Source organism: Salvelinus namaycush, chromosome 4, assembly GCF_016432855.1.
Source record: "Salvelinus namaycush isolate Seneca chromosome 4, SaNama_1.0, whole genome shotgun sequence".
NCBI classification, from domain to species: Eukaryota; Metazoa; Chordata; class Actinopteri; order Salmoniformes; family Salmonidae; genus Salvelinus; species Salvelinus namaycush.
The window spans coordinates 44,630,298-44,657,557 of NC_052310.1; the positions used below are offsets into that span (position 1 = coordinate 44,630,298).

Here is a 27,260-nt window from a genome sequence, read left to right on the forward strand (position 1 = left end):
CTCTGGGATGCTGGCCTTCTAGGCAGAGTTCCTCTGTCCAGTGTTTGTGTTCTTTAGCCCATCTTAATCTTTTATTTTTATTGGCCAGTCTGAGATATGGCTTTTTCTTTGCAACTCTGCCTAGAAGGCCAACATCCTGGTGTTGCCTCTTCACTGTTGACGTTGAGACTGGTGTTTTGCTAAATAACAATAAAACAACCATTTCAATTGTGCAGTACAAGAAATATAACTAAGAACAACACGCCAAGGAAGAAAGGCATGCTTGAGAATGACCAAAGGATGCGCGAGTGGCTCACCTCCTTCACCACTCAACCTGTCTGTCTCCAACAGACGTTGTGTGATTGGTTCTTCAAGTAAGTGATCTGCCCGAGCGAATCCCATAGTGATACATATCACTCATATTCACATTTTCTATGCCTCTGTCTCCCATGTGTACCTCTTTAACTTTATTAAAACAGCATAATCCCATCAAATAAAATTAAATGCACATGGTTAGCAGATGTTATTGCGAGTGTAGCGAAATGCTTGTGCTTCCAGTTCAGACAGGGCAGTAATATTTAACAGTAATCTAACAATTCCACAACAATGACCCAATACACACAAATCTAAGTAAAGGATGGAATAAGAACATATACATATAAATATATGGATGAGCAATGACCGAACGGCATAGGCAAGATGCAATAGATGGTATAAAATACAGTATATACATATGAGATGAGTAGTGCAAGATATGTAAACATTATTGAAGTGGCATTATTTAAAGTGACTAGTGATACATTTATTGCACCCAATTTTTCATTATTAAAGTGGCTGGAGATTTGAGTCTGTATGTTGGCAGCAACCACTCAAAGTTAGTGAAGGCTTATTAACGTTGTCTGATGGCCTTGAGATAGAAGCTGTTTTTCAGTCTCTCGGTCCCAGCTTTGATGCACCTGTACTGACCTCGCCTTCTGGATGATAGCGGGGTGAACAAGCCGTGGCTCGGGTGGTTGTTGTCCTTGATGATATTTTTGGCCTTCCTGTGACATCGGGTGGTGTAGGTGTCTTGGAGGGCAGGTAGTTTGCCCCCAGTGATGCGTTGTGCAGACCTCACTACCCTCTGGAGAGCCTTGCGGTTGTGGGCGGAGCAGTTGCCGTACAGGCGGTGATACAGCGCGATATCAAATATGAATAAAATCTGATACATTTGTGTCAAAATATGAGTATTCAAATGCTTGTAAATTAAAGTGTTTACAGTTTATGCTTATAATACCAGTGCAATGTTTATTTGCGCAGGCAAACAAAACCCCATAACAATAATTATCCATTGTCCATTATCACTAGCTTTGACTTAATAGCGTTCCTTTATTGGGCAACTCAAACCGCCATTAGTAATTTAATCTTCTTTAATTATGTTTTAGAGATCAACAACATTTTACAAATTTGTAATTTCCCACTTTATATACAATTAGTACAAAAAATGTGTGGTAAATGAGGCTTGGTTTTGCTCATGTTCACTTCCTGGTTTTCAACCATCGTTGAATGCATGTTTAAAAAAATATGGGAGTCCGATAAAAAAACACATGATCATTTTATTAAATGGCATTGATTGAAATTATAAAATATAACAAACAACAATGCGGTTGTGTGGTAGGCTATTGTAGTAAGCTAATATAATGCTATATTGTGTTTTCGCTGTAAAACACTTAAAAAATCTGAAATATTGGCTGGATTCACAAGATGTTTGTTTTTTATTTGCTGTACACCGTGTATTTTTCATAAATGTTTTATGATGAGTATTTAGGTATTTCACGTTGGTTTCTGTAGTTATTCTAGCTGCTTTGTTGAAAGTTGTGATGGTGGCTGCAATGTAAAACTATGATTTATACCTGAAATATGCACATTTTTCTAACAAAACATATGCTATACAATAAATCTGTTATAAGACTGTCATCTGATGAAGTTGTTTCTTGGTTAGTGACTATTTATATCTTTATTTGGTCGAATTTGTGATAGCTACCTATGCAGTAAAAAAATGGTTAAAAAAAAAAGTTGGGTCTTTTGCTATCGTGGTTAGCTAATAGAAATACATAGTGTTTTCCCTGTAAAACATTTTAAAAATCGGAAATGATGGCTGGATTCACAAGATGTGTATCTTTCATCTGGTGTCTTGGACTTGTGATTTCATGATATTTAGATGCTAGTATTTACTTGTGGCGCTATGCTAGGCTATGCTAGTCAGCTTTTTTACTGATGAGGGTGCTCCCGGATCCGGGATGAGTACCAAGTAGAAGTTATTTATTTAAACTGAACACTGAGACAAAATAATGAAATGGAACAACATGAAACAGTTCTGTCTGGTGCAGACACAAAACAGAAAACTGCCCACAAAACACAGGTGGGAAAAAGCTGCCTAAGTATGATTCTCAATCAGAGACAACAATAGACAGCTGCCTCTGAGAACCACACCCGGCCAAACATAAAGAAATACAAAACATAGAAAATGAACATAGAATGCCCACCCAAATCACACCCTGACCAAAACAAAATAGAGATAAAAAGCTCTCTACGGTCAGGGCGTGACACTCACAAAGAAGGACACCTATTGGTAGCTGGGTAAGTAACAAAAAAACAGACATTGAACATATCCCTTTATACATGCTGAAGTTATTAATTTGACGTTGTATGGTGTAACAATACACCCAGTTAATACAAAGATACAGGAGTCCTTTCTAACTCAGTTGCCGGAGAGGAAGGACACCTCTCAGGGATTTCTCCATGAGGCCAATGGTGACTTCAAACAGTTACAGAGTTTAATGACTGTGATAGGAGAAACTGAGGATGGATCAACAACATTGTAGTTACTCCACAATTGTCACAGTTGCGTGTATAAGTGGCAGGGAAGTCAGGCGCAGGAGAGTCAAATAGAGTGTAGAATGGAGTTTTTTAATTATAGTCCCAGTAATCTGCTCCATAACACTCATAGGAAAAACATAAAACAAATATGGGTACGATGACCCGTCGCACACCTATACACAATAAACACAACACTTGACAAATAACAATCTCTGACAAAGACATGAGGGGAAACAGAGGGTTAAATACACAATAGGTAATGGATGGGATTGAAAACAGGTGTGTGGGAAGACAAGACAAAACCAATGGAAAATGAAAAATGGATCGATGATGGCTAGAAGACCGGTGACGTCGACCGCCGAACACCGCCCGAACAAGGAGAGGCAACGACTTCGGTAGAAGTCGTGACATTACCCCCCCCCCTGACGCGCGGCTCCAGCAGCGCGTCGACACCGGCCTCGGGGACGACCCGGAGGGCGAGGTGCAGGGCGATCCGGATGGAGGCGGTGGAATTCTTTTAACATGGAAGGATCTAAAACGTCCTCCACCGGAACCCAGCATCTCTCCTCCGGCCCGTACCCCTCCCAGTCCACGAGGTACTGAAGGCCCCTCGCCCGACGTCTCGAATCCAAAATGGATCGAACAGAATACGCCGGGACCCCCTCGATGTCTAGAGGAGGTGGAGGAACTTCACGCACTTCAGCCTCCTGGAGCGGGCCAGCCACCACCGGCCTGAGGAGAGACACATGGAACGAGGGGTTAATACGGTAATTAGTGGGCAGTTGTAACCTATAACATACCTCGTTCACTCTCCTCAGGACTTTAAACGGCCCCACAAACCGCGGACCCAGCTTCCGGCAGGGCAGGCGGAGGGGCAGGTTTCGGGTCGAGAGCCAGATCCTGTCCCCTGGTGCGAACACCGGGGCCTCACTGCGGCGACGGTCTGCGCCAATTTTCTGGCGCCTTATGGCACGCTGAAGGTGGACGTGGGCTGCCTCCCAGGTTTCCTCAGCGTGCCGAAACCAATTGTCCACCGCAGGAGCCTCGGTCTGACTCTGATGCCAAGGAGCCAGAACCGGCTGATACCCTAATACACATTGAAAAGGAGTAAGGTTAGTGGAGGAGTGACGTAGCGAGTTCTGGGCCATCTCTGCCCAGGGCACGAACTTCGCCCACTCCCCCGGCCGGTCCTGGCAATAGGACCGCAGAAACCTGCCCACATCCTGGTTAACTCTCTCCACCTGCCCATTACTCTCGGGGTGAAAACCTGAGGTAAGACTAACCGAGATCCCCAGACGTTCCATGAACGCCTTCCAGACCCTTGATGTGAACTGGGGACCCCGATCAGACACTATATCCTCAGGCACCCCATAGTGCCGGAAAACGTGTGTAAACAGGGCCTCTGCAGTTTGTAAGGCCGTAGGGAGACCGGGCAAAGGGAGGAGACGACAGGACTTCGAAAACCGATCCACAACGACCAAGATCGTGGTGTAACCCTGTGAAGGTGGAAGATCAGTCAAAAAATCCACCGACAGGTGCGACCACGGCCGTTGAGGAACAGGTAAAGGTTGAAGCTTACCTCTAGGCAGGTGTCTAGGAGCCTTGCACTGGGCGCACACCGAGCAGGAGGAAACATAAATCCTCACGTCCTTAGCTAAAGTGGGCCACCAGTACCTCCCATCAAGACAGCGCATCGTCCGACCTATCCCAGGATGACCAGAGGAGGGTGACGTGTGAGCCCAATAGATCAATCGGTCGCGGACAGCAGACAGAACGTACAGACGACCAGCTGGACACTCAGGAGGAGAGGACTCTGCACGTGACGCCCGCTCAATGTCCGCGTCCAGCTCCCACACTACTGGCGCCACCAAACACGAAGCTGGGAGTATGGGAGTGGGATCCATGGACCGCTCCTCTGTGTCATACAGCCGAGACAATGCGTCTGCCTTGACGTTCTGGGAGCCTGGTCTGTAAGTAAGAGTAAACACAAAACGAGTGAAAAACATGGCCCACCTTGCCTGGCGAGGATTCATTCTCTTCGCCTGCCGGATGTACTCCAGATTGCGGTGGTCAGTCCAGATGAGAAAAGGGTGTTTAGCCCCCTCAAGCCAGTGCCTCCACACCTTCAAGGCTTCTACGACAGCTAACAGCTCTCGGTCCCCCACATCATAGTTTCGCTCCGCCGGGCTGAGCTTCTTCGAAAAGAAAGCACAGGGGCGAAGCTTCAGTGGCACACCCGAACGCTGAGAGAGCACTGCTCCTATCCCAGCTTCGGATGCGTCCACCTCTACCATGAATGGCAAAGAGGGATCCGGATGAGCCAACACAGGCGCCGAGGTAAACAGAGTCTTCAGGTGTCCAAAAGCCCTGTTCGCCTCAGCCGACCACTGCAAGCGCACCGGGCCCCCCTTTAGCAGTGAGGTAATGGGAGCCGCAACCTGACCAAAACCCCGGATAAATCTCCGGTAGTAATTGGCAAACCCCAAAAAGCGCTGCACCTCCTTTACCGTGGTTGGAGTCGGCCAATTACGCACGGCTGTAATGCGGTCGCTCTCCATTTCCACTCCTGAAGTGGAAATCCGATGCCCTAGGAAGGAGATGGATTGTTGGAAGAACAAGCATTTCTCAGCCTTGACATATAGATCATGCTCCAACAGGCGACCAAGCACCCTGCGCACCAGGGACACATGCTCGGCGTGTGTAGCGGAGTATATCAGAATATCATCTATATACACCACTACACCCTGCCCGTGCAGGTCCCTGAAGATCTCATCTACAAATGATTGGAAGACTGATGGAGCATTCATCAACCCATATGGCATGACCAGGTACTCATAATGACCTGAGGTGGTGCTAAATGCCGTCTTCCACTCATCACCCTTCCGAATACGCACCAGATTATACGCACTCCTGAGATCCAATTTTGTGAAGAAGCGTGCCCCGCGCATTGACTCCATAACTGTATTTATCAGAGGTAGCGGGTAACTATATTTCACCGTGATTTTATTGAGACCTCGATAATCAATGCACGGGCGTAAACCGCCATCCTTCTTCTTCACAAAAAAGAAACTCGAAGAGGCGGGTGAAATGGATGGCTGAATGAACCCCTGACGCAGGGATTCAGAGATATATGTATCCATAGCCACCGTCTCCGCTTGCGACAGGGGATACACGTGACTCCTGGGATATGCAGCGTCTACCAGGAGATCTATCGCACAATCCCCCTGTCGATGGGGTGGTAATTGAGTCGCCTTCTTTTTACAGAAGGCGAGAGCCAAATCGGCATATTCTGGAGGAATGTGCACGGTGGAGACCTGGTCTGGACTTTCCACCGTAGTAGCACCAACGGAAACCCCTAAACACCTACCTGAGCACTCTCGCGACCACCCCGTGAGAGCCCTCTGTGGCCAAGAAACAGTGGGGTTATGACACGCTAACCAGGGTAGACCTAGCACCACAGAATACGCAGGGGAATCAATAAGAAAAAGACTAATCTTCTCCTTGTGACCCTCCTGCGTTATCATATACAACGGTGCGGTGACCTCCCTGATAAAACCTGACCCTAATGGTCGACTATCTAAGGCATGAATAGGGAAAGGCATATCCACAGACACAATAGGGATCCCTAAACTATGAGCTAAATTTTTATTAATGAAATTTCCAGCCGCTCCTGAATCTACTAGCGCCTTATACTGGGAGTGCAGGGAAAAATCCGGAAAAGTGACAGAGACAAACATAAGTGCAACAGAGGGCTCTGGATGAGAATGGTGCCTACTCACCTGGGGTGATGCCAGAGTGCCCTGCCTGCCTTCTCTATTCCCAGAGGAACCAACCCGGCACCGACCAGCAGTGTGATCTCTGCGACCATAGATGGTGCTCGAGCGGGAACCCCCTCCGGTCTCCCGGCGCACCGTCCTTCCCAATTCCATTGGTTCGGGAGAGAGGGTGCGGGAGGATGGAACAACCAGACCCCGATCTAGACGTCCACGAGTAGCCAGCATGTTGTCCAGCCTGATGGACATGTCCACCAGCTGGTCGAAGTTGAGGGTGGTGTCTCTACAGGCCAGCTCCCGACGGACGTCCTCGCGTAGGCTACAACGATAATGGTCGATCAGGGCCCTGTCGCTCCATCCAGCGCCGGCAGCCAAGGTCCTAAACTCCAAAGCAAACTCCTGGGCACTCCTCGTCTCCTGCCTCAGATGATAGAGGAGCTCACCCGCCGTTTTTCCTTCGGGAGGATGGTCGAATACTCTCCTGAAATAAAGGGTGAACTCCTCAAAATGGTCCAACGCCGCATTCTCCTCTCTACACACAGCGCTGGCCCACTCCCGTGCTTTCCCGGTGAGGCATGAGACGAGGGCGGAACTCTTCTCCCGGTCGGATGGTACTGGGGAGACCGTGGCCAGATATAAGTTCAGTTTAAGGAGGAAACCCTGGCAGCCGGCAGTATCTCCGTTGTAACCCGTCGGTAGGGGTAAACGGATTTTGTTAGGTTCAGGTGGGGAAAACGCGTTAACGGTAAATCCCAGTTGTGGCAGTGGAGGCGCTGGAGAAACTCCCTGTCTCTCCCAGCGATCCATATTCTGGACAATGCGATCCATGACGGCGCTCAAACAGTCAATCTCCTTCGCTTGTTCCATAACGCGCTTTTCCACCTCCATGGGCGTCGTGTCCTCTCCTGCTGACTTCATATATAATGGTCAGAGATTCTGTCACAGTTGCGTGTATAAGTGGCAGGGAAGTCAGGCGCAGGAGAGTCAAATAGAGTGTAGAATGGAGTTTTTTAATTATAGTCCCAGTAATCTGCTCCATAACACTCATAGGAAAAACATAAAACAAATATGGGTACGATGACCCGTCGCACACCTATACACAATAAACACAACACTTGACAAATAACAATCTCTGACAAAGACATGAGGGGAAACAGAGGGTTAAATACACAATAGGTAATGGATGGGATTGAAAACAGGTGTGTGGGAAGACAAGACAAAACCAATGGAAAATGAAAAATGGATCGATGATGGCTAGAAGACCGGTGACGTCGACCGCCGAACACCGCCCGAACAAGGAGAGGCAACGACTTCGGCAGAAGTCGTGACAACAATACTCACCTAATTGACAAAATGAAAAGAAGGAAGCCTCCTGTTTGCAAGAAGGCACTAAAGTAATACTGTAAAAAAATTCCAATACAACACATTATTGAGTACCATTCTCCATATTTTCAAGCATAGGGGTAGCTTCATCATGTTATCGGTATGCTTTTAATCATTAAGGACTGTGGAGTTTTTCAGGATAAAAAAGAAACGGATTGGAGCTAGGCACAGGCAATATCCTGGAGGAAAACATGGTTCAGTCTGCATCCCATTAGTCACTGGGAGATAAATTCACCTTTCAGCAGGACAATAACCTAAAACACAAGGCCAAATCTACCCTGGAGTTGCTTACCAAGATGAAAGTGAATATTCCTGAGTGGCCAAGTTACAGTTTTGACTTAAATCTGCTTGAAACATCTTTGGCAAGACCTGAACATGGTTGTCTAGCAATGATGAACAACCAATTTCACAGAACTTGAAGAATTTTGAAATGAATAATGGGCAAATATTGTACAAGCTAGGTGTGAAAAGCTCTTAGAGACTGACCCAGAAACATCCACAGCTGTAATTTTCTCAAAAGGAGATTATAACATGTATTCAATCAGGTGTGTGAATGTCACGTTCCTGACCGGTTTTCTGTTATTTTGTATGTGTTTGACGGTCAGGGCGTGAGTTTGGGTGGGCAGTCTATGTTATGTGTTTCTATGTTGGTAAAGGGTGACCTGATATGGTTCTCAATTAGAGGCAGGTGGTTTTCATTTCCTCTGATTGAGAGCCATATTAAGGTAGGTGTTTTCACATTGATTGTTGTGGGTGGTTGTCTCCTGTGTCAGTGTCTGTATGTTACGCCACACGGGACTGTTTCGGTATCGTTCGTTCGTTCGTTTTGTATGTAGTCTGTTTCCTGTTCATGCGTTCTTCACGTTATATGTAAGTTCGTGTCCAGGTCTGTCTACATCGTTTATTTGTTTTGTAGTTTATCAAGTGTATTTCGTTTCGTCTTCGTTTTGTTTAATAAATCATTATGTCACATAACCACGCTGCATTTTGGTCGAATCACTACTCCTCCTCTTCGTATGAAGAGGAGGAGGAATTCCGTTACAGTGAATACTTATGTAAATTAGATATTTCTATATATAATTTTAAATAAATGTGCAAAAAAAACATGTTTTCACTTTTTCATTATGGAGTATTGTGTGTAGATGGGTGATCATTTGTATTTATTTTGTCCATAATGATTTCAAGTTGTAATACAACAAAATGTGGAATAAGTCAAGAGGTATGAATACTTTATGAAAGCGCTGTAGGTGCACGCCCCGGTTAGGTGAATTGGGAATATGTTTGCTTTCCAAGCTGCTGTTGAAATGGTTGCCTCTTAGTGCCAACTCTGACCTACTTCTAACTTACTCCTGAGTGTAATAAAAAATAATATATCAGTCGATCAATTCTGTCCCCTATGGAAATATACAATATTAAAAGGTTAAAATAGAGGAGTTCACTCATCTAACATGTCTGTCTTGGTCCTGTGTTTCTGGCCCAGGGTACTCCGGCCAGTCTGGTGCGTTACAGAGTGGAAGATGACCAATCACCTTACAGCGGTAGCATCTTTGATGTCGAGGAGGAGTCTGGGAGGATAATCACCAAGGTCAACCTCAACGAACAACCCAGTGTCACCTTCAAGGTAGGTGGTGATGATGATGCGCCGACAGACACGGTCGCCCTGTTTCTAGCTCCTAACCAACTTATTATTTTGTTTATTTTGAGTTTATTTCTTACATTATTTGCTCACACGTTTCTAGTACTATTACCTACAGCCAAAAATAACTTTGGGATATTAGATTGGAGGTCACCAGAAATTCGACGACTCCCCATACCTAGATCCTTTGTTTGGTTTCCCCAAGGTAGCCCCATTCATCCCAGGTGATACTACAAAACGTCACCGCCAGAGAAGAGGGTGTAGGAGTGGGATCTTAGTTAGACTCAGGAGGCATGCATTCCACCTACCGCATCAGAGAATATTACTCACTAATGTTCAGTCCTTGGACAATAAAATTTATAAACTCAGGAAGAGGATCTCCTTCCAGAGATACATAAGGGACTGTAACATACTCTGTTTTATGTAATTCTGTTTGTCTCCGGATATATTGTCCCCGTCCATACAACCAGTGGGTTCTCCATTCATTGCGCGGAGAGGAACAAAGGCCTCTCCAGGAAACAAAGAGATGGAGGGGATGTCTCATGATTAATAAATCACGGTGTGATTGTGGTAATGTACAGGAAGTCCTTTTGTTCTCCCCATCTGGAATATCTCACCATCAAAAGCCAATCGCATTACCTCCCGAGATCATTTTCTTTGGTTATAGTCCCTTGCTCGTGTTTCTTGGCCCAAGAAAGTCTATGCTTATTCTTGGCGTACTTTCGTAGTGGTTTCTTTGCAGAATTTTAACAGTTGATGAACATCAACTGAACAGTTGATGTTGAGATGTCTGTTAATTGAACTCTGTGAAGCATTTATTTGGGCTGCAATTTCTGAGGCTGTTAACTCTAATGAACTTATCCTTTGCAGCAGAGGTAACTCTGGGTCTTCCTTTCCTGTGGCGGTCCTCATGAGAGCCAGTTTCATCATAGCGCTTGATGGTTTTTGCGACTGCACTTGAAGAAACTTTCAAAGTTCTTGACATTTTCCGGATTGACTGACCTTCATGTCTTAAAGTAATGATGGACTGTAATTTCTCTTTGCTTATTTGAACTGTTCTTGCCATAATATGGACTTGGTCTTTTACCAAATAGGGCTATCTTCTGTATACCAACCCTGCCTTGTCACAACACAACTGATTGGCTAAAACAGATTTTTCCAAAAATGTACTTTTAACAAGGCCCACCTGTTAATTGAAATGCATTGCAGGAGACGACGTCATGAAGCTGGTTGAGAGAATGCCAAGATTGTGCAAAGCTGTCATCAAGGCAAAGGGTAGCTACTTTGAAGAATCTCAAATATAAAATATATTTAGATTTTTTTAACACTTTTTCCGTTACTACATGATTCCATATCTGTTATTTATTAGTTTTGATGTCTTCACTATTACTCTACAATGTGAAAAATAGTAAAAATTAATAAAAACCCTTAAATGACTAGGTGTGTCCAAACTTCTGACTGCTACTGTAGCTCATTCTAATTTGTCTACTGCTGTACATATCATTCCTAGGATATCTTCTGTAAATGAATCCGGTGAATGCTTTATACTGTACATATAGACTGCATTTGGATTACTGTTACGGTGCTATTTGGGTTGGTAGGCCTTTCCTGCAGTCAATAACCAAAACCTTCTTCTTTGAGGCCTTGGGTGGAATGTTATTCATATTTTTCATAATTTCATAATTAGAATAGAATCGTCTAAAATATAATAGAATAAAACGTGATTGTCCATCCAGGATGGACAGTTTTCTTTGGCATCACCTTACAATAAAGGGATCACATTCTCACATCATACACATTTAAACCAGTCAGTCCATCATATTGTATACACTAAAAACATAGAGGACATTGATACATTCACTCACAACTGACCACTGTCCCAACTGCACTGGATAGATAAGTACATACTGATACAATTTACGTTGCATTTAGTAGTCCAACAGCACAAGGAACGAATGAATGTTTGAACACTTTCTTCTTGGACATGGGCATTCTGAAGTGCCGGCCAGATGGAAGCCTCTCTCAGTAGTCGTTTCAGCAGTGTGTGTATTTGCATTGTATTGAATTCTGAACTAAAATCAATAAATAAAATGGGTGCAGAGGATTTTGCATGTTGGAGGTGACTAGCCACCATTTTCACCAAGGTCAGGGTAGCATTCTCAGTCCCCCTCTGTGCTTTATAGGCAAACTGTAACGGGTCCAGTTGATCTTCTATGGACAGGGTAAGGTGCTTACTGACAACCCTTTCCATGCATTTGGTCAGAAGGGGCATTAGGGCCACAGGTCGAAAGTCATTTGGAGATTCGCCCCCTGGCAATGCCTTCGTCATCTTTTTATTCTTCAGGCCATTATACAGACTCCACTTGTGACTAAACCAAGATGTACCTGCATATTAAGTTCCTGAAAAAATACAATTCATACACACACTCCCACAGAAGGTCATCTGATTGTATGTGGAGGCAACCTTAGCTCAGCGTAACCTTGGCAGTAAGCGGGAGGAGCAGGTGCTAAGTGATATTAGGTTCTAATAAGTCTCTCTCTCTCTCTCGCAAGAATGTTGGATCGATAGATTCATACACACTCTCTGGGTGGGTTGAAGCTTGGTTCCCAGACCTTTTTGTCCAACTTTCCAACCTCTCCTGTTATTAGTTTCCATGCCCTACATACGTGCAGAATAAATGGCGAATTAGTAATGCATGTGCTTATGTGTGTGTGTCCTCAGTTGGTGGTGATAGCCTTTGACGATGGAGAGCTAGTGAAGGAGAACCGGACCCTGGTGGAGATCACTGTCCTCCAGCCCTCCAGGATCCCCATCTTCACTGAGGAGGAGTACAGGTAACACAAACACATACACACGCATGCATGCACACCCACACACACTAACACTAAAACATTTTTGTGGTCCCCCTCTTGGTGGCGGAAAGAAAAAAGGTTTTAAAGTGAATTTCCTCCAAATCTACGCATTTTGCTATGGGACGTAGAGAAAATGTTGCAGTTAAAAAAAAAAACATTTCATGCAATTCTACACATTGTGCCATGGGGCGGACAGAACATTTTGCAGTTTTGAAGCACAACAGAAGCCAATAAACAACTTCTCTGATAGAAAACCTCCTATGTGGTGTCGATATTAGTCAGAAACATTCTATTGTCAAATTTCACAACAAAGTGTAAATAGAATGATTTTGTCAGTCTCGTCCAAAACAGAGTTTTGTAAGTGAGTTCGTCATGACTTACTTGAGGGTTGGGTTTTGATTTCGACAATGCTGACTTGCCTACTAACACAGAATACAAAGCTGGAGTGATTGCGCTTCATGCGATCCTACCACAGAACACACAAGACAGTGAGACAGACCTGCCCATCAATGCAGTGGATCTGACTTTGTTAACCTCTAACGCCTCACAAACCCGGATCCGGGAGCACCCCCATCAAAAAAGCTGACTAGCATAGCCTAGCCTAAAGCCACAGGGATATCATATAATAAAATGTTCATGAAATCACAAGTCCAAGACATCAAATGAAAGATACACATCTTGTGAATCAAGCCATCATTTCTGATTTTTAAAATGTTTTACAGGGAAGACACAATATGTAAATCTATTAGCTAACCACGTTAGCAAAAGACACCACTTCTTTACTCCACCATTTTTTTACTCCATCAGTAGCTATCACAAATTCGACCAAATAAAGATATAAATAGCCACTAACCAAGAAACAAACTCATCAGATGACAGTCTGATAACATATTTATTGTATAGCATATGTTTTGTTAGAAAAATGTGCATATTTCAGGTATAAATCAGAGTTTACCATTGCAGCCACCATCACAACTCTCACCAAAGCGACTAGAATAACTACAGAGACCATCGTGTATTAGCTAATTACTCATCATAAAACATTTCTTAAAAATACACAGCGTACAGCAGATGAAAGACACAGATCTTGTGAATCCAGCCAATATTTCAGATTTTCTAAGTGTTTTACAGCGAAAACACAATATAGCGTTATATTAGCTTACCACAATAGCAAACATCACAACAGCATTGATTCAAGGCAAAAATAGCGATAACGTATAAACCACCAAAATATATAAATTTTTTCACTAACCTTCTCAGAATTCTTCAGATGACAGTCCTATAACATCATATTACACAATGCATATAGAGTTTGTTCGAAAATGTGCATATTTAGCGGCACAAATCGTGCTTATACAATGAGAATAGTGTCCAAAACCTCAAGCAATCTGTCCGGCGCCATCTTGGAGAGGCACTTATTCTAATCGAAAACTATTCATAAACTTGACTAAAAAAATACAGGTTGGACAGCAATTGAAAGACAAATTAGTTCTTAATGCAATCGCTGGGTTACATTTTTAAAATTAACGTTACTTCAAGCATACAGCGTGCGCTAAAGCGAGACCTCACCATAATTCATGGCGGAATTATTATTTGACATTTGTCAACATAAGTACGAATTAACAGCATAAAGACTGCTTACTATTTGCTGAGCTTCCATCAGAATCTTGGGCAAGGTGTCCTTTCTCCAGAACAATCGTCTTTTGGTTGAAAGATGTCCTCTTGTCCTGTCGAAATAGCCGCTAACGTTAGCCACCCACTGGAGAAGTGTCCAACTCGTGAAAGCGTATGACAAAGAAATCCAGGAAAATCGCAATAAACTGATATAAACTGCTATAAATCGGTTTAAATTAACAACATTATGATGTCTTTAACACCTATATCGAATAAAAACAGAGCCGGATATATCTAAGAGCTAAAACAGGAGCTTCTAACACGACATGCCAAGATCCTCCCTGCGTCAGAGCGAAGAGTCAAAAGAGGGGACACCTCGTTTCCAAGCAATTTATAAACTTTCAGATCTGCCTAGAGACTCCATTTCAAGTCCCTCTATTCGCTGACACCCAGGGGAAGGCGTATGCAGTGCATCTCAACCAATAGAGGACAGGCAAATTAATAAACTGTTCTGGGAACAGTGAGCAGATTTCAGCATTTTCAAATCCTCATAGGAAAATTGCTCTAAGTCCAGTTCTGTTTCACTCACAGACATAATTCAAACGGTTTTAGAAACTAGAGAGTGTTTTCTATCCAATAGTAATAATAATATGCATATTGTACGAGCAAGAATTGAGTACGAGGCAGTTTAATTTGGGCACTATTTTTTCCAATGGTGAAACAGCACCCCCATATTGACAAGAAGTTAACATAAGACAACAAGTCACATATGTTTTTACTTGAGAAATACTGCACCAAACACCTCAGGAAAAATGTCAAAATCAATTATAGATTTCTTGAGTTATCTTAGATTCATTCTGACTATTTTAAGGAAGTTTCTATGGTGTCTCTTGGGGGACAAACATTAGTAACTACCTCATCTAACCACACCCCCAAGACAGAAATCTCGTTTTTCTTATGGAGTAACAGAGAAACATGCAGAAGCCGTTGTCAGGGGACCTGGGCACATGCCCTGTGTGCTTGGTCCTGCGTACCTGGTCAGTAATTTGGCCATGGTTACTACAAGGTTTAGATAACGTACCAATGTTGTTGTTTTTTTGCAGACATGGGCTAGTTTAATCAGTGTTAGTGACTGACATTACAAGAGAAAAACTGTGGATGCGCTACCAAATTTCTAAATTGCAATATTCTATTCTACTGTTCTATTTCTACTATTCTATTCTATTCTATTTCTACTATTCTATTCTACTATTCTATTCTACTATTCTATTTCCCCTAGCGGACTGAGTTCCGCTAGGGGTTTTGGGGCCTGTCATGCCGAATAATGTCCCCCGTCCAAAAAGTGTCCCCCTCTGCGTCACAATGGGATTCGCTAAACTATTAGTGTCCGTTGCTATATCAACGGTGTGAAGACCTAATGATTAGAATTTTGGAAAAAAGTACAGCCTAAATTATGTTATTTTCATCATCGCTATGCAAACAAGGCTGATTTCTGCGACAATTTCGCTGTTTAAATAAGTTTTGTTAAGCTAATAAAATGAAAACATTACTTCAAACTACTTTTGGGTACCTTGTTAACATTAACATAAGATCCATGTCTTAAACGTTGCTAGGTTTCAGAAATGGCAAAAAAAAATGTATTCTGCTTGACACATTAAAATGACTTACCTTACAGATCACGAAGTCAGCTAATTTCCACTCCATATGCAAATATATTTGATTCTTACACTGGCTTGTCTGGCTGTCATGTTTATATTTTAACCTGTCCTTCCCTTATCTACACTGAAATAATATAATGTCAGTAGTGCTCTATCATTATTCATTTTTTTATATCTCGCATAGTTCATTAGTACACCCTTGTGGATGAATATATATGTATCTATTGTAGGTCCTAGGATACAACAATGAATAATGTGGAACAAATAAATACTTTCAAAGGATACCTTACAACTTACAATAATGAAAAACTTGTGAAACAGCTGAGAAAACCAACCTGGCAATATTACACATTTTAATACATAAACTTTTATATTTTTAGGTACAGTTGTGTCCTTAATTTATTTTCACATATTTGTTAAACACTCATATGGCAATAATAAACTAACATACTGAATTCTGGTGTGTGGAATATTGAGGAGGCGATTGCTGTGTGGTTGGGAGGTTCTGCCTGTCACCTGTCACTTGCAGCCAGTCTCAGATGGGTGACTTGAAGAGGGAGACTACAAAGTCCAGGCACTGCTGCTCTCTTTGTTCTGAGTTTTTGCAATGCTAGTGTTTTTACTTAATCTGTGTATCTCACATATTATGTGCCCAGTATGATAGAGCAAGAAAACTTTCTCAGCAGATAATAGCATGACAATAACAGTAGCTTTAGATGATGTAATGCAAAGTTGGAGGGTGGTTGGTAATGAAAGACATCAGGTGGATCCACGTCTGGGTGTTGGGCAGAAAAGGAACAGAGTTAAAGGGAACAGGGTAGGAGACAGAGACGTAAACAAGCAAACACACAGGTTACACTTATTGTGAGAAAATGATGGATTAGTGCAGTGTTATAAATGGGAGATATGTACTTTTCAAAACTTTTGGAAGGTATAGCCTACCTCAAGCTGGTCCCCCTCCGACTCAGGGTACATAGAATCAGACTGATCCGAACTCACTGGTTCTGGTGGATGGGATACCTCCTGGGGGGCTCGGACAGTTGATGGCCCGAAATTCATTTGGGGAGGTAAATTGAAGAGGTACATTTTTATAAGCTCAGCATAACTACCATTTCTTGCTTTCTCAAATGTCAACCAAAGCTTAACATACTTTGTCTATTGGGCTTCACCGAAGTTTAGGGTGCCAGTGCTTTCAGTGGTCGACCGTCCAACTGCTCCAACTGGAGAAGATTGTTGGCCACCGAGGTAACCCTGGGAAGACAAAGAGAAAAATATCAGTGTTAGGGATACTACAACTAGCCTCAGGAAATTTTGTGTGCAAAAGCAAATATTTATTATCTGAGATTTTTTATATTCACCTTAACAGATGGTGACCCCAGCTAGGAGCGAAAGAGCAGCGAGGTTTCCCAGGTTTAGCCTTCCTTTCAAACCAAGTAATTCACTCGGATGTCGTAGCACTTGGTCCCCTTCTTAATTCTGCTCCGGTAGCTCTCCTTCTGTTTCTTCTGCGCCTTGTCAATGTTCAGTCTCACCTTGATTGATAACAGGAATAAATGCAATTATATTTCATATCACAAATACATTTCTTACATATCCGTTGGAGGACCAGAAAATTAATTTACAATCATTTTTACCTGGTCAAAACCCTCCACATCCTTCTCAGTCTGTGCCTGAAGGTAGTCTTCGAAGGCGCTCTGATCTGGCTCGACAACTTCCACCACATCAGGTGGGGTTTCAGTTATCTGAAAGTATGTTATACGAAAATGGCAATAGACAAACAACAACACTAAGTAAATCACACATTTGAAAGACTACAGTATATGCAATAATTGTATATACAATTGTATTGTATACAGTTGAAGTCAGAAGTTTACATACACCTTAGCCAAATACATTTAAACTCAGTTTTTCACAATTCCTGACATTTAATCATAGTAAAAATGCCCTGCCAGTTAGGATCACCACTCTATTTTAAGAATGTGAAATGTTAGAGTAATAGTAGAGAGAATTATTGATTTCAGTTTTTAATTCTTTCATCACATTCCCAGTGGGTCAGAAGTTTACATACACTCAATTAATATTTGGTAGCATTGCCTTTAAGTTGTTTAACTTGGGTCAAACGTTTCAGTTAGCCTCCCACAAGCTTCCCACAATAAGTTGGGTGAATTTTGTCCCATTCCTCCTGACAGAGCTGGTGTAACTGAGTCAGGTCTGAGTCAGCAAAGCACCCCCACAACATGATGCTGCCACCCCCGTGCTTCAAGTTTGGGATGGTGTTCTTCGGCTTGCAAGTCTCCCCCTTTTTACTCCAAACATAATAAGGGTCATTATGGCCAAACAGTTATTTTTTGTTTCATCAGACCAGAGGACATTTCTCCAAAAAAGTGCGATTTTTGTCCCCATGTGCAGTTTCAAACAGTAGTGTGGCTTTTTTTATGGCGGTTTTGGAGCAGTGGCTTCTTCCTTGCTGAGCGGCCTTTCAGGTTATGTCGATATAGGACTCGTTTTACTGTTGATATAGATACTTTTGTACCTGTTTCCTCCAGAATCTTCTCAAGGTCCTTTGCTGTTGTTCTGGGATTGATTAGCACTTTTTGACCAAAGTACGTTCATCTCTAGGAGACAGAACGCGTCACCTTCCTGACGGCTGCATGGTCCCATGGTGTTTATACTTGCGTATTATTGTTTGTACAGATGAAAGTGGTACCTTCAGGCATTTGGAAATTGCTCCCAAGGATGAACCAGACTTGTGGAGGTCTACAATTTTTTTTCTGAGGTCTTGGCTGATTTCTTTTGATTTTCCCATGATGTCAAGCAAAGAGGCACTGCATTTGAAGGTAGGACTTGAAATACATCCACAGGCACACCTCCAATTGACTTGAATTATGTAAATTAGCCAATCAGAAGCTTCTAAAGCCATGACATCATTTTCTGGAATTTTCCAAGCTGTTGAAAGGCACAGTCAACTTAGTGTATGTAAACTTCTGCCCCACTGGAATTGTGATACAGTGATTTATAAGTGAAATAATCTGTCTGTTAACAATTGTTGGAAAAATTACTTGTGTCTTGCACAAAGTAGATGTCCTTAACCGACTTGCCAAAACTATAGTTTGTTAACAATACATTTGTGGAGTGGTTGAAAAACTAGTTTTAATGACTCCAACCTAAGTGTACTGTACGTAAACCTCCAACTTCAACTGTATATGACTGACCATTGGCTCAATGCTATGGATAATGGGAGGTTTGTAGGTGTACTATTTTTTGATTTTAGTGCAGCATTTGATTTATTGGATCATGAAATAATTTTGACAAAATTATTTCATTATGGTTTTAAGGAGGTAACACTGAATTGAGTACTGTCATATCTAACTGACATGAAACAGTCCACCTACAGTATTTCAGTGATTCATTTTCTTCCCCTCATGCTTTAATCTGTGGAAAACCGTAGGGCAGCTGCCTTGGGACACTTCTTTACTTAATATGTACCAATGACCTTCCTTATGCCTTATCTGAAACTCAAGCTACTATATTTGCAGATGATAATACAATTTATACAGCAAGACAATCGGTTCAACAGCAAGCTCTACAAGTAGAAAAAGTTGGAAAATATCAGGGAGTGGGTTTGCCGGAACCAACTTAATTTAAACACCAAGAAAACCAAAGTTATGTTGGTCTGTTCCACCAGGAAAATGCCAGCACAGGATGGGATACAATTTAGTATGGGGAAGTACAAATTGAGGAAGTGGCAGAAAACAAACTACTGGGGATGCAGCTAGACAATCAGTGGAGGCTACTGAGGGGAGGACAGCACATAATATTGGCTGAAATGGAGTCAATGGAATGGTATCAACCACATGGAAACCACTTGCTTGATACCATTCCATTTACTCCATTCCTGACATTATTATGAGCCATCCTCTCATCAGCAGCATCCACTGAACTATATGTATAGCTAGCAACATGTAGATGACCAACTAACATAAACTAACTCACTTTTGTACATCGCGCTGGTCCGTACAATTAATCTTATTTTAGCGCCCAAAAAACGTAAGACTTCCAGATCAATTGTAATATCAATACCATTGTAAAGCAACATTTCTCCTCTTTTCAACAAAATCAATGACGATCCCTTCATGATGCCCATCTCTGCATGATTCAAGAAGGCAATGAGCTTTGTCGGGTCTTTTTAAAAATGGCGGGTGGGAAGCTAAACCTATTGCGTGATAATGGGAAGGAGAGATGTCGTGTGGGGAAACATTTTTTTTTCACTTGATCTGTCCAACTTATCACCTTATCGCCTCAAATGTAAATAAAACACTATAATAGTTTATATAATGTGTCATTACATACCTATTTGAAGGTTTGTTTCGAATTTGAATCGGGTTTTTAGGGCGGTGCTAAAGTGATCTTCAGAAGTAAACAGCGGCTTTTGAGAGTCATGATAGCTTGCAGTGATGACACAAAAAATGACTAGGTTTCCCCCCTTACCCTCTCCCTGTCCCTTTCTTGTTTTTAAACGGTGAGAGAAGTGCTACACCTGGTGGAGAGAGGCTGTAACTCAGAATTAGTTGCTTTATGCGTGCTGTACGTTACTCCATGACACGTCACGATGTAACGTACAGCGTCGGAGGGGTCCGTTTTTTCAACTTTTTCCCAATACTATAAATCCATTACCATGTCAATCAAAGCTTGAATAGAAACGTAGTTCCCCCCCCCCTGATTTTGATGTCAACACAGTTGCTACAGTCCCATTAGTGTTCTTTGCAGCCTTGTTTGAATGTCGCGGTTGCGCACATTTGTACGGAATGGGGTTAGCATACGTTAGCTAGATTAAAAATGGTTGTACATAGCTAAATCCATCCAGTTATCTAATAGAAGATAACTGCTTAACGTTACCCTGAATTTCTCTGAATGTTGCGCCTCTTGTCAAGATCAGTGGTTCCTTCATAGTACTTCGCCTGGTTGGAAAGATAAAATAAAATCTCCTTCAGGGATACCATTGAAGTGCAAGCTACATACAAACACAAAGCTACAATAACAGTTACAATAGCTAGCTAAAGTTAGCTAAATAAAACTGTCTGGCTAGCCAGCTACTGTAGCTGGCTAGCTGAATAGGCAGGCTGAGGTAAATAAGTACAGTAGCTAGCAATGTCAGTCCAAAAAGAGCTTAAATTATTTCTTCATATTTAACAATATTTTCTTATACAAAGACAAATAAATGGTAAAGAAAGTGTGTTCTCTTTCCAGTCTTTTCAGTTCTCTGAAGCAGCAGGTAGTCAGCAGGTTGTCCTTGGAGAGCAATTCTGAGGTAATAATTTTGTGCGGACTGAGTGAGCACTTATGAGGTGAAATAGAGCTAGACCTGCCCGTGTCCTCCTTCCTTTTTACGAGGTAAAATAGAGCCAAGCAACCAGCATAGCAACAGACACTTTGTTTCCTTACGTAATCCGGTCAGAATTTTGCAAGTTCTAGCAACAGCCCTAGCAATAGAAGCTAGAGCTCATCGAATCCCATTGTGACGCAGTGGGGGACACTTTTTGGCAGGGGGACACTATTTGATTGATCAGGTTTAACTTATAGCTAGATACCTCAATATGACAGACATATAACTGTGACCGCTTATGTCGCTTATGGCCAGGGCTGGCACTGCACACACTTGAATATGACCATATACACCTTACAGTAGGTTATTTACTCCAATAACTGGTATCTATGAGTGCCAAGCTGATGGATAGGTTTGTTGAGCAGATACACAAAAACACCATAACACTACGAATCAGGTTTGAAGAGTTAGCGAGGTAACATTGGTCAACTCTGAATTCAACTCGCAATAACCGGCTCCAGGGCATGCTAACTCAGGGCTAACTGAGTTGTCCCAGCCGCGAGTTGAGTACTAATGAAATCAGATTCCCTCCCTCGCAAATATTGTCATCATCCCCGCAATTTGAGGAAGAAGACAGATTAAATATCTGATAAATCAAATGTATTTTTTTGTTTGTAAAAAAATGACAATGTTAAAATACCTATCACATTACACATTTAATAAACTGAATAACAAAGCACACCAAAGAGGGCATTAACGATAAGTTATAAAATGAATACGCCACTTCTATGAGCCTATTTCACACCATTTACATAAACATGTAAATGTGACACTGACTCGCCCATTGATTGATGTTTCAGCATTGTCTCAATGAACAGTTAGCCACGTGCGAAATGCATGCTCAGTTACAAGCCTGTTAGAGTTAGCAGCAGACAGACAAGCACTATCCACCGTCTATTACGGATGAAGCCTGAGCTGGAATGTGAAGCTAACTGAAGCTGGCTAGCTTTAGAAAACCCTGAGTAGATCTAGCTTGCATCGTAGTATACCCTTCAGGTCACATTCTCCCTCACCAGGCCTTGGTAAATATTTTAAACCATTTATACCCATCCTCAGTTAAGATGAATAATTTATCTGCCAGCTTCAATTACATTTTTTTGGGCCCTGAGTTGACTATCTATTATTTAAAGCAGTTATTATTGTGTAATTATGTTTGCTGATGCTTGTGTCTCAGCTGGGATATTGTGCACAATGTGAGAAGATGTTCCAAAATGTGTGAAGACAAGGGTTGTTCAGAGCAGTTTGTAAAATATCATATTTTGAAGCTCTCTTTTCCTCGCATGCAGACTGTATATTGAGGGGTGTACAGTGCATTCAGAAAGTGTTCAGACCCCTTCCCCTTTTCCACATTTCGTTATGTTACAGCCTAATTCTAAAATGGATTAAATAAAAAATGGTCCTCATCAATCTACACACAATACACCATAACGGCATAGCGAAAACATTTTTTTTTTAATGTTTGCAAATGTATTACAAATAAAAAACAGAAATACCTTATTTACATAAGCATTCAGACCCTTGGCTATGAGACTCGATATTGAGCTCAGGTGCATCCTGTTTCTATTGATTGTCCTTGAGATGTTTCTACAACTTGATTGAAGTCCACCTGTGGTAAATTAAATTGATAGGACATGATTTGGAAAGGCACACACCTGCCAATATAAGGTTCCACAGTTGACAGTCCATGTCAGAGCAAACACCAAGCCATGAGGTCGAAGGAATTGTGCGTAGAGCTCCGAGACAGGATTGTGTCGAGGCACAGATCTGGGGAATGGTACCAAAACAGTTCTGCAGCATTGAAGGTCCCCAAGAACACTGTGGCCGCCATCATTTTTAAATGGAAGAAGTTTGGAACCACCAAGACTCTTCCTAGAGCTGTCCGCCCGGCCAAACTGAGCAATTGTTGGAGAAGGGCCTTGGTCAGGGAGGTGACCAAGAACCCAATGGTCACTCTGACAGAGCTCCAGAGTACCTCTATGAAGATGGGAGAACCTTCCAGAAGGACAACCATCTCTGCAGCACTCCACCAATCAGGCCTTATGGTAGTGGCCAGACGGAAGCCACTCCTCAATAAAAGGCACATGACAGCCTGCTGGGAATTTGCCAAAAGGCGCCTAAAGGACTTTCAGACCATGAGAAACAAGATTCTCTGGTCTGATGAAACCAAGATTGAAAACTTTGGCCAGAATGCGGAGTGTCACGTCTGGAGGAAACCAGGCACCGCTCATCACCTGGCCAATACTATCCCTATGGTGAAGCATGGTGATGTAAGGCTTCGGTAATTGACGCTAGATGCAGTATTACAAAAAATATATATGTTTTCAGAATTTCAATGACAGAAGCTAAGGCAATACAGTAGACCTGAGCTCATTTCCGAGTCTCATAGCAAAGTGTCTGAATATTTATGTAAATGGTGTATTTCAGTGAAGGGGTCTGAATACTTTCTGAATGCGCTGTATATACCATTTAGATACAAGTAAACCAACTAATAGGCTAATATATACTAGGGCCTATTTCAAGAACAATTTTCAACCTGTTCGAAACGTTCACTTATCACAATGAATGGCTTTTTTTTTTTAGATGGAACTCACAAACACATCACTGTGGGAAGTCTTTAGCACTGGGCACCAGGGACTGCAATGAGTATTTATTTTGTCTGACTGCAGGAGAGGAGGGGTAAGCTTTTTTCTAAGCCCTGGCAATCCTGTGAATCCATACTGTACAATACAGAGGGAGGCTACTTTACTTTACTGGCCCATTGTAGCAGACCTTCAGCATAAGCATCTTTCCCTTAGGCCTGCTGCTTATCTTCCCCCAGCATTTACCCTGAGCTGGGAGCTGAGGGTTGAGAGCTGTGAGCTGGGAATGTATCCTTTAAATCACAGAACACCAAGTCTTGCCATTCCTCACTTTGTCATTTTGCTGATCACAGCTTTTCTATTAGCTGTTCTCTCTTTCTCTCTCTCAGGTGTGTTTCTCTCAGTTCACTCTTTCATCTTGTTTCCTCCACCTTCTTGGCTCTTCCTTTTCTCTCTCATGCCTGACTCATTTTCTCCTTTATACCTTTCTACTTCCCTTTTCTCTCTCGCCTAAGCGGATGCAGTTGCAGTGTTATAGCTTATTAAAAATGCATTAATCATGTATTACCCTTACATCAAGCTGAAACCATTGTGAAACCTTGCTTAATTACACACGTTTGTTTCCACGCACAGTGCTCGAAGCAACTTATTAATATGGTAATTTTGTTTTGACAGTATATTCCAGACACGATGTACTTTGAGCAAATTACAAAAACGTTCATTGGAACACACTTGTTCTAAGCAAGAGGATAATGTTGTCTAAGTCTACGTGCTTATAATAGCCCCATTCCAAACTTGAGCCAAATGCATAAGCTCTTTGAGGCCAACCCACGCCCATAGCCTATGATTTGTTTTTTAGTTAGTTCAGTCCTTTGCTCAGTTTTAAGATACTTGTCACTAGATGGGCATGCTAGAATGGGCATTGTCTGTTATCAGCAACCTCACATGAGCAAGACCATGGGTGGTTTGTTCTTTTGTTCTATTTGTTCTATCAAGGGTTAGGGATAGGGGTAAGAGATCCGTTGTTCCTTCTTTGATGCGGCTGTTCTAAGAGGGACTTTTAAGATTGCAGACCTATCTTTCTCTTCAGTTGATGACACCGACTATCTCCTGTGATATTAACATGCAGCCCAGCCGGCCACTGAACAGCACCCCACCACAGCATATTATTGAGCCAGCCTCTTAGAAACGCTGTTAGCATAGCAAACCAAGACAGCTAGTGATGTCTGTATCCAGTATTACTACAGGAAAACACATTGTCAATCAACCAGCTCTGCCAGCTGCACTGGTAATGAGAGAATTAGCAGCACTGTGTCAACAGTTAGGATGGAAACATTTGTTTGCTACTTCACAAATGCAGCAGCAACTCGCTGTTCAAATGTGACTATACAAACAGGCTTTGCTATTGTGACATTTAGAGATAAAGTACAGCTGATTTTGTATTAATACCCTTGAGAAAGTGTTTCCTTGATAGTACAGTATTCCTGCTCAATAATCTGTCTTCCTACACTTGAACAAGGCTTAAGAGATCATTTCGGCGATATCTCAACCCAGTAACACAGAAAGTCTCGGTCCTGTTATGCTTATAGACCATACTGTAGCTGTTGTATATTTTCTGTGGTTCCGTTGCCACAATGTGATAAGTGATTCAGTACTTTCCATGGTGCTGCTAATGGCCTTTGCCTGAAATAAAGGACTGTCTAGGGGCCTGTACCACTATCATACTTTAGCTCGTCTAGACATTTAGCAACTCAATGAAGAGTTATAAATTACCTATGAATAGAAATGTTATCTTTTGGAAGGCCTTAATAACTGTTGCTCAAAATGTAAAAGGAATTACCAAAGAAAAATGTTCAGTTGATTTGTTTACACTGCTTAGAGAGATGATCTGCATCAGTATTGCATATCAGTTCAAGAACATACAGATAATTAGTTTGATCCCTGCATAAGACTGATGTCTCTGGATTTGATATGCATACTGTAATGTGCTCGCCCACACACATAAAAGCTTACTCAATCTCTGTCCTTACTCAATCTCTGTCTTATACTCCAGCCTCCAAACACTAATTTTCTTTCTGAAACAGACATATGCAGTACACATGTGTGGGTATACACAGAAGGCTACACATGCACAAACACACACACATACACAACAGGCTACACACACACACACACACACACACACACACACACACACACACACACACACACACACACACACACACACACACACACAGTTGTGGAAAAAGTACTCAATTGTCATACTTGAGTAAAAGTATAGATACCTTAATAGAAAGTTACTCAAGTAAAAGTGAAAGTCTGCCAGTAAAATACTACTTGAGTAAAAGTCTAAAAGTATTTGGTTTTAAATATACTTAAGTACCAAAATTAAATGTAATTGCTAAAATATACTTAAGTATCAAAAGTAAACGTAAACGTATTGATAGTTTATGGTTAAATCTTGGAACATTGTTATACTAGAGACATGATTCATCAGGAGTAATACTATATTATATGACGAGTGATAGAAACTGGTTTTACATCAGAAGTTAATGGTTATCTGTAGGAGCCAGATGGCTTTGGAATGTACTGAGTAGAGGGGAAGGCAGTCACAGGATTGCTATAGGTGATATGGGTGGAGAGCTTTGGATTAGGCATCAAGGGGGTTGAGGTCAAGTCAGATCACCTCAAGGGAGAAGGAACAGTTTATTACCTCATCACTTTGTCTTACTGTCGAACCATAAAATATGTAAGGGTTGGAGAGAAGGAGGAGTGCATCTAAATTGGAGTATATATGCTTGTGTGAAAAAGTTTTTGTCTAATGCAGCTGTATTGATCCTCTGGGAAGAATTAAACTTGGTTAAGCTGTCATAGTGTCCGTTGCGTGTTTTACTCTGAGAATTAGAACCTAACAGTATAAATCACTTAATTCCTTTTATTAAGCAAAGCAGACGGCACCATTTTCTTGTTTTTAAAATTTACGAATAGCCAAGTTCACACTCCAACACTCAGAGATTATTTACAAAAGATGCATTTGTGTTTAATTAGTCAGCCAGGCCAGAGGCAGTAGGGATGACCACGTGTTCTCTTGATAAGTTCGAAAATTTGACTATTTTCCTCTTCTGCTAAGCATTCAAAATGTAACGAGTACTTTTGGTTTTCAGGGAAAATGTATGTAGTAAAAATTACAATATTTTCTTTAGGAATGTAGTGAAGGAAAAGTAAAAGTTCTCAAAAATATAAATAGTAAAGAAAAGTACAGATACCCCAAAAAACTACTTAAGTAGTACTTTACACCACTGCAAACAAAAACACACATAGTAGGCTACACACACATTCACAGTAAAGGATAATCCATGTCCATACATAATGTATGAATTTATTTGTACCTGGAGACTTGAAGGGCTGTCCTGACCCTTGAACTCAGCATAGTTATGTCTGACATTTACCTCTCCCTGCAAAGCAGACAGGCATCACGTCAGTCATATACAGGTGCTAAGTAGCAGAGGTCGCTCATATCACGCTGTACACAGAAGTTCAATG

The 27,260-nt window shown here is 41.9% G+C and overlaps 1 protein-coding gene across 1 annotated transcript in view; it reads left to right on the plus strand.

Moving 5' to 3' along the window:
* LOC120045886 (protocadherin-15-like) overlaps positions 1–27,260 on the plus strand; it is a 282,158-nt gene that overhangs the window by 158,805 nt on the left and 96,093 nt on the right. The window contains exons 21-22 of the mRNA XM_038990815.1: positions 9,475–9,615; positions 12,353–12,465. Of these exons, the coding sequence (XP_038846743.1) occupies positions 9,475–9,615; positions 12,353–12,465 (254 nt within the window). The remainder of the gene's footprint in view (positions 1–9,474; positions 9,616–12,352; positions 12,466–27,260) is intronic.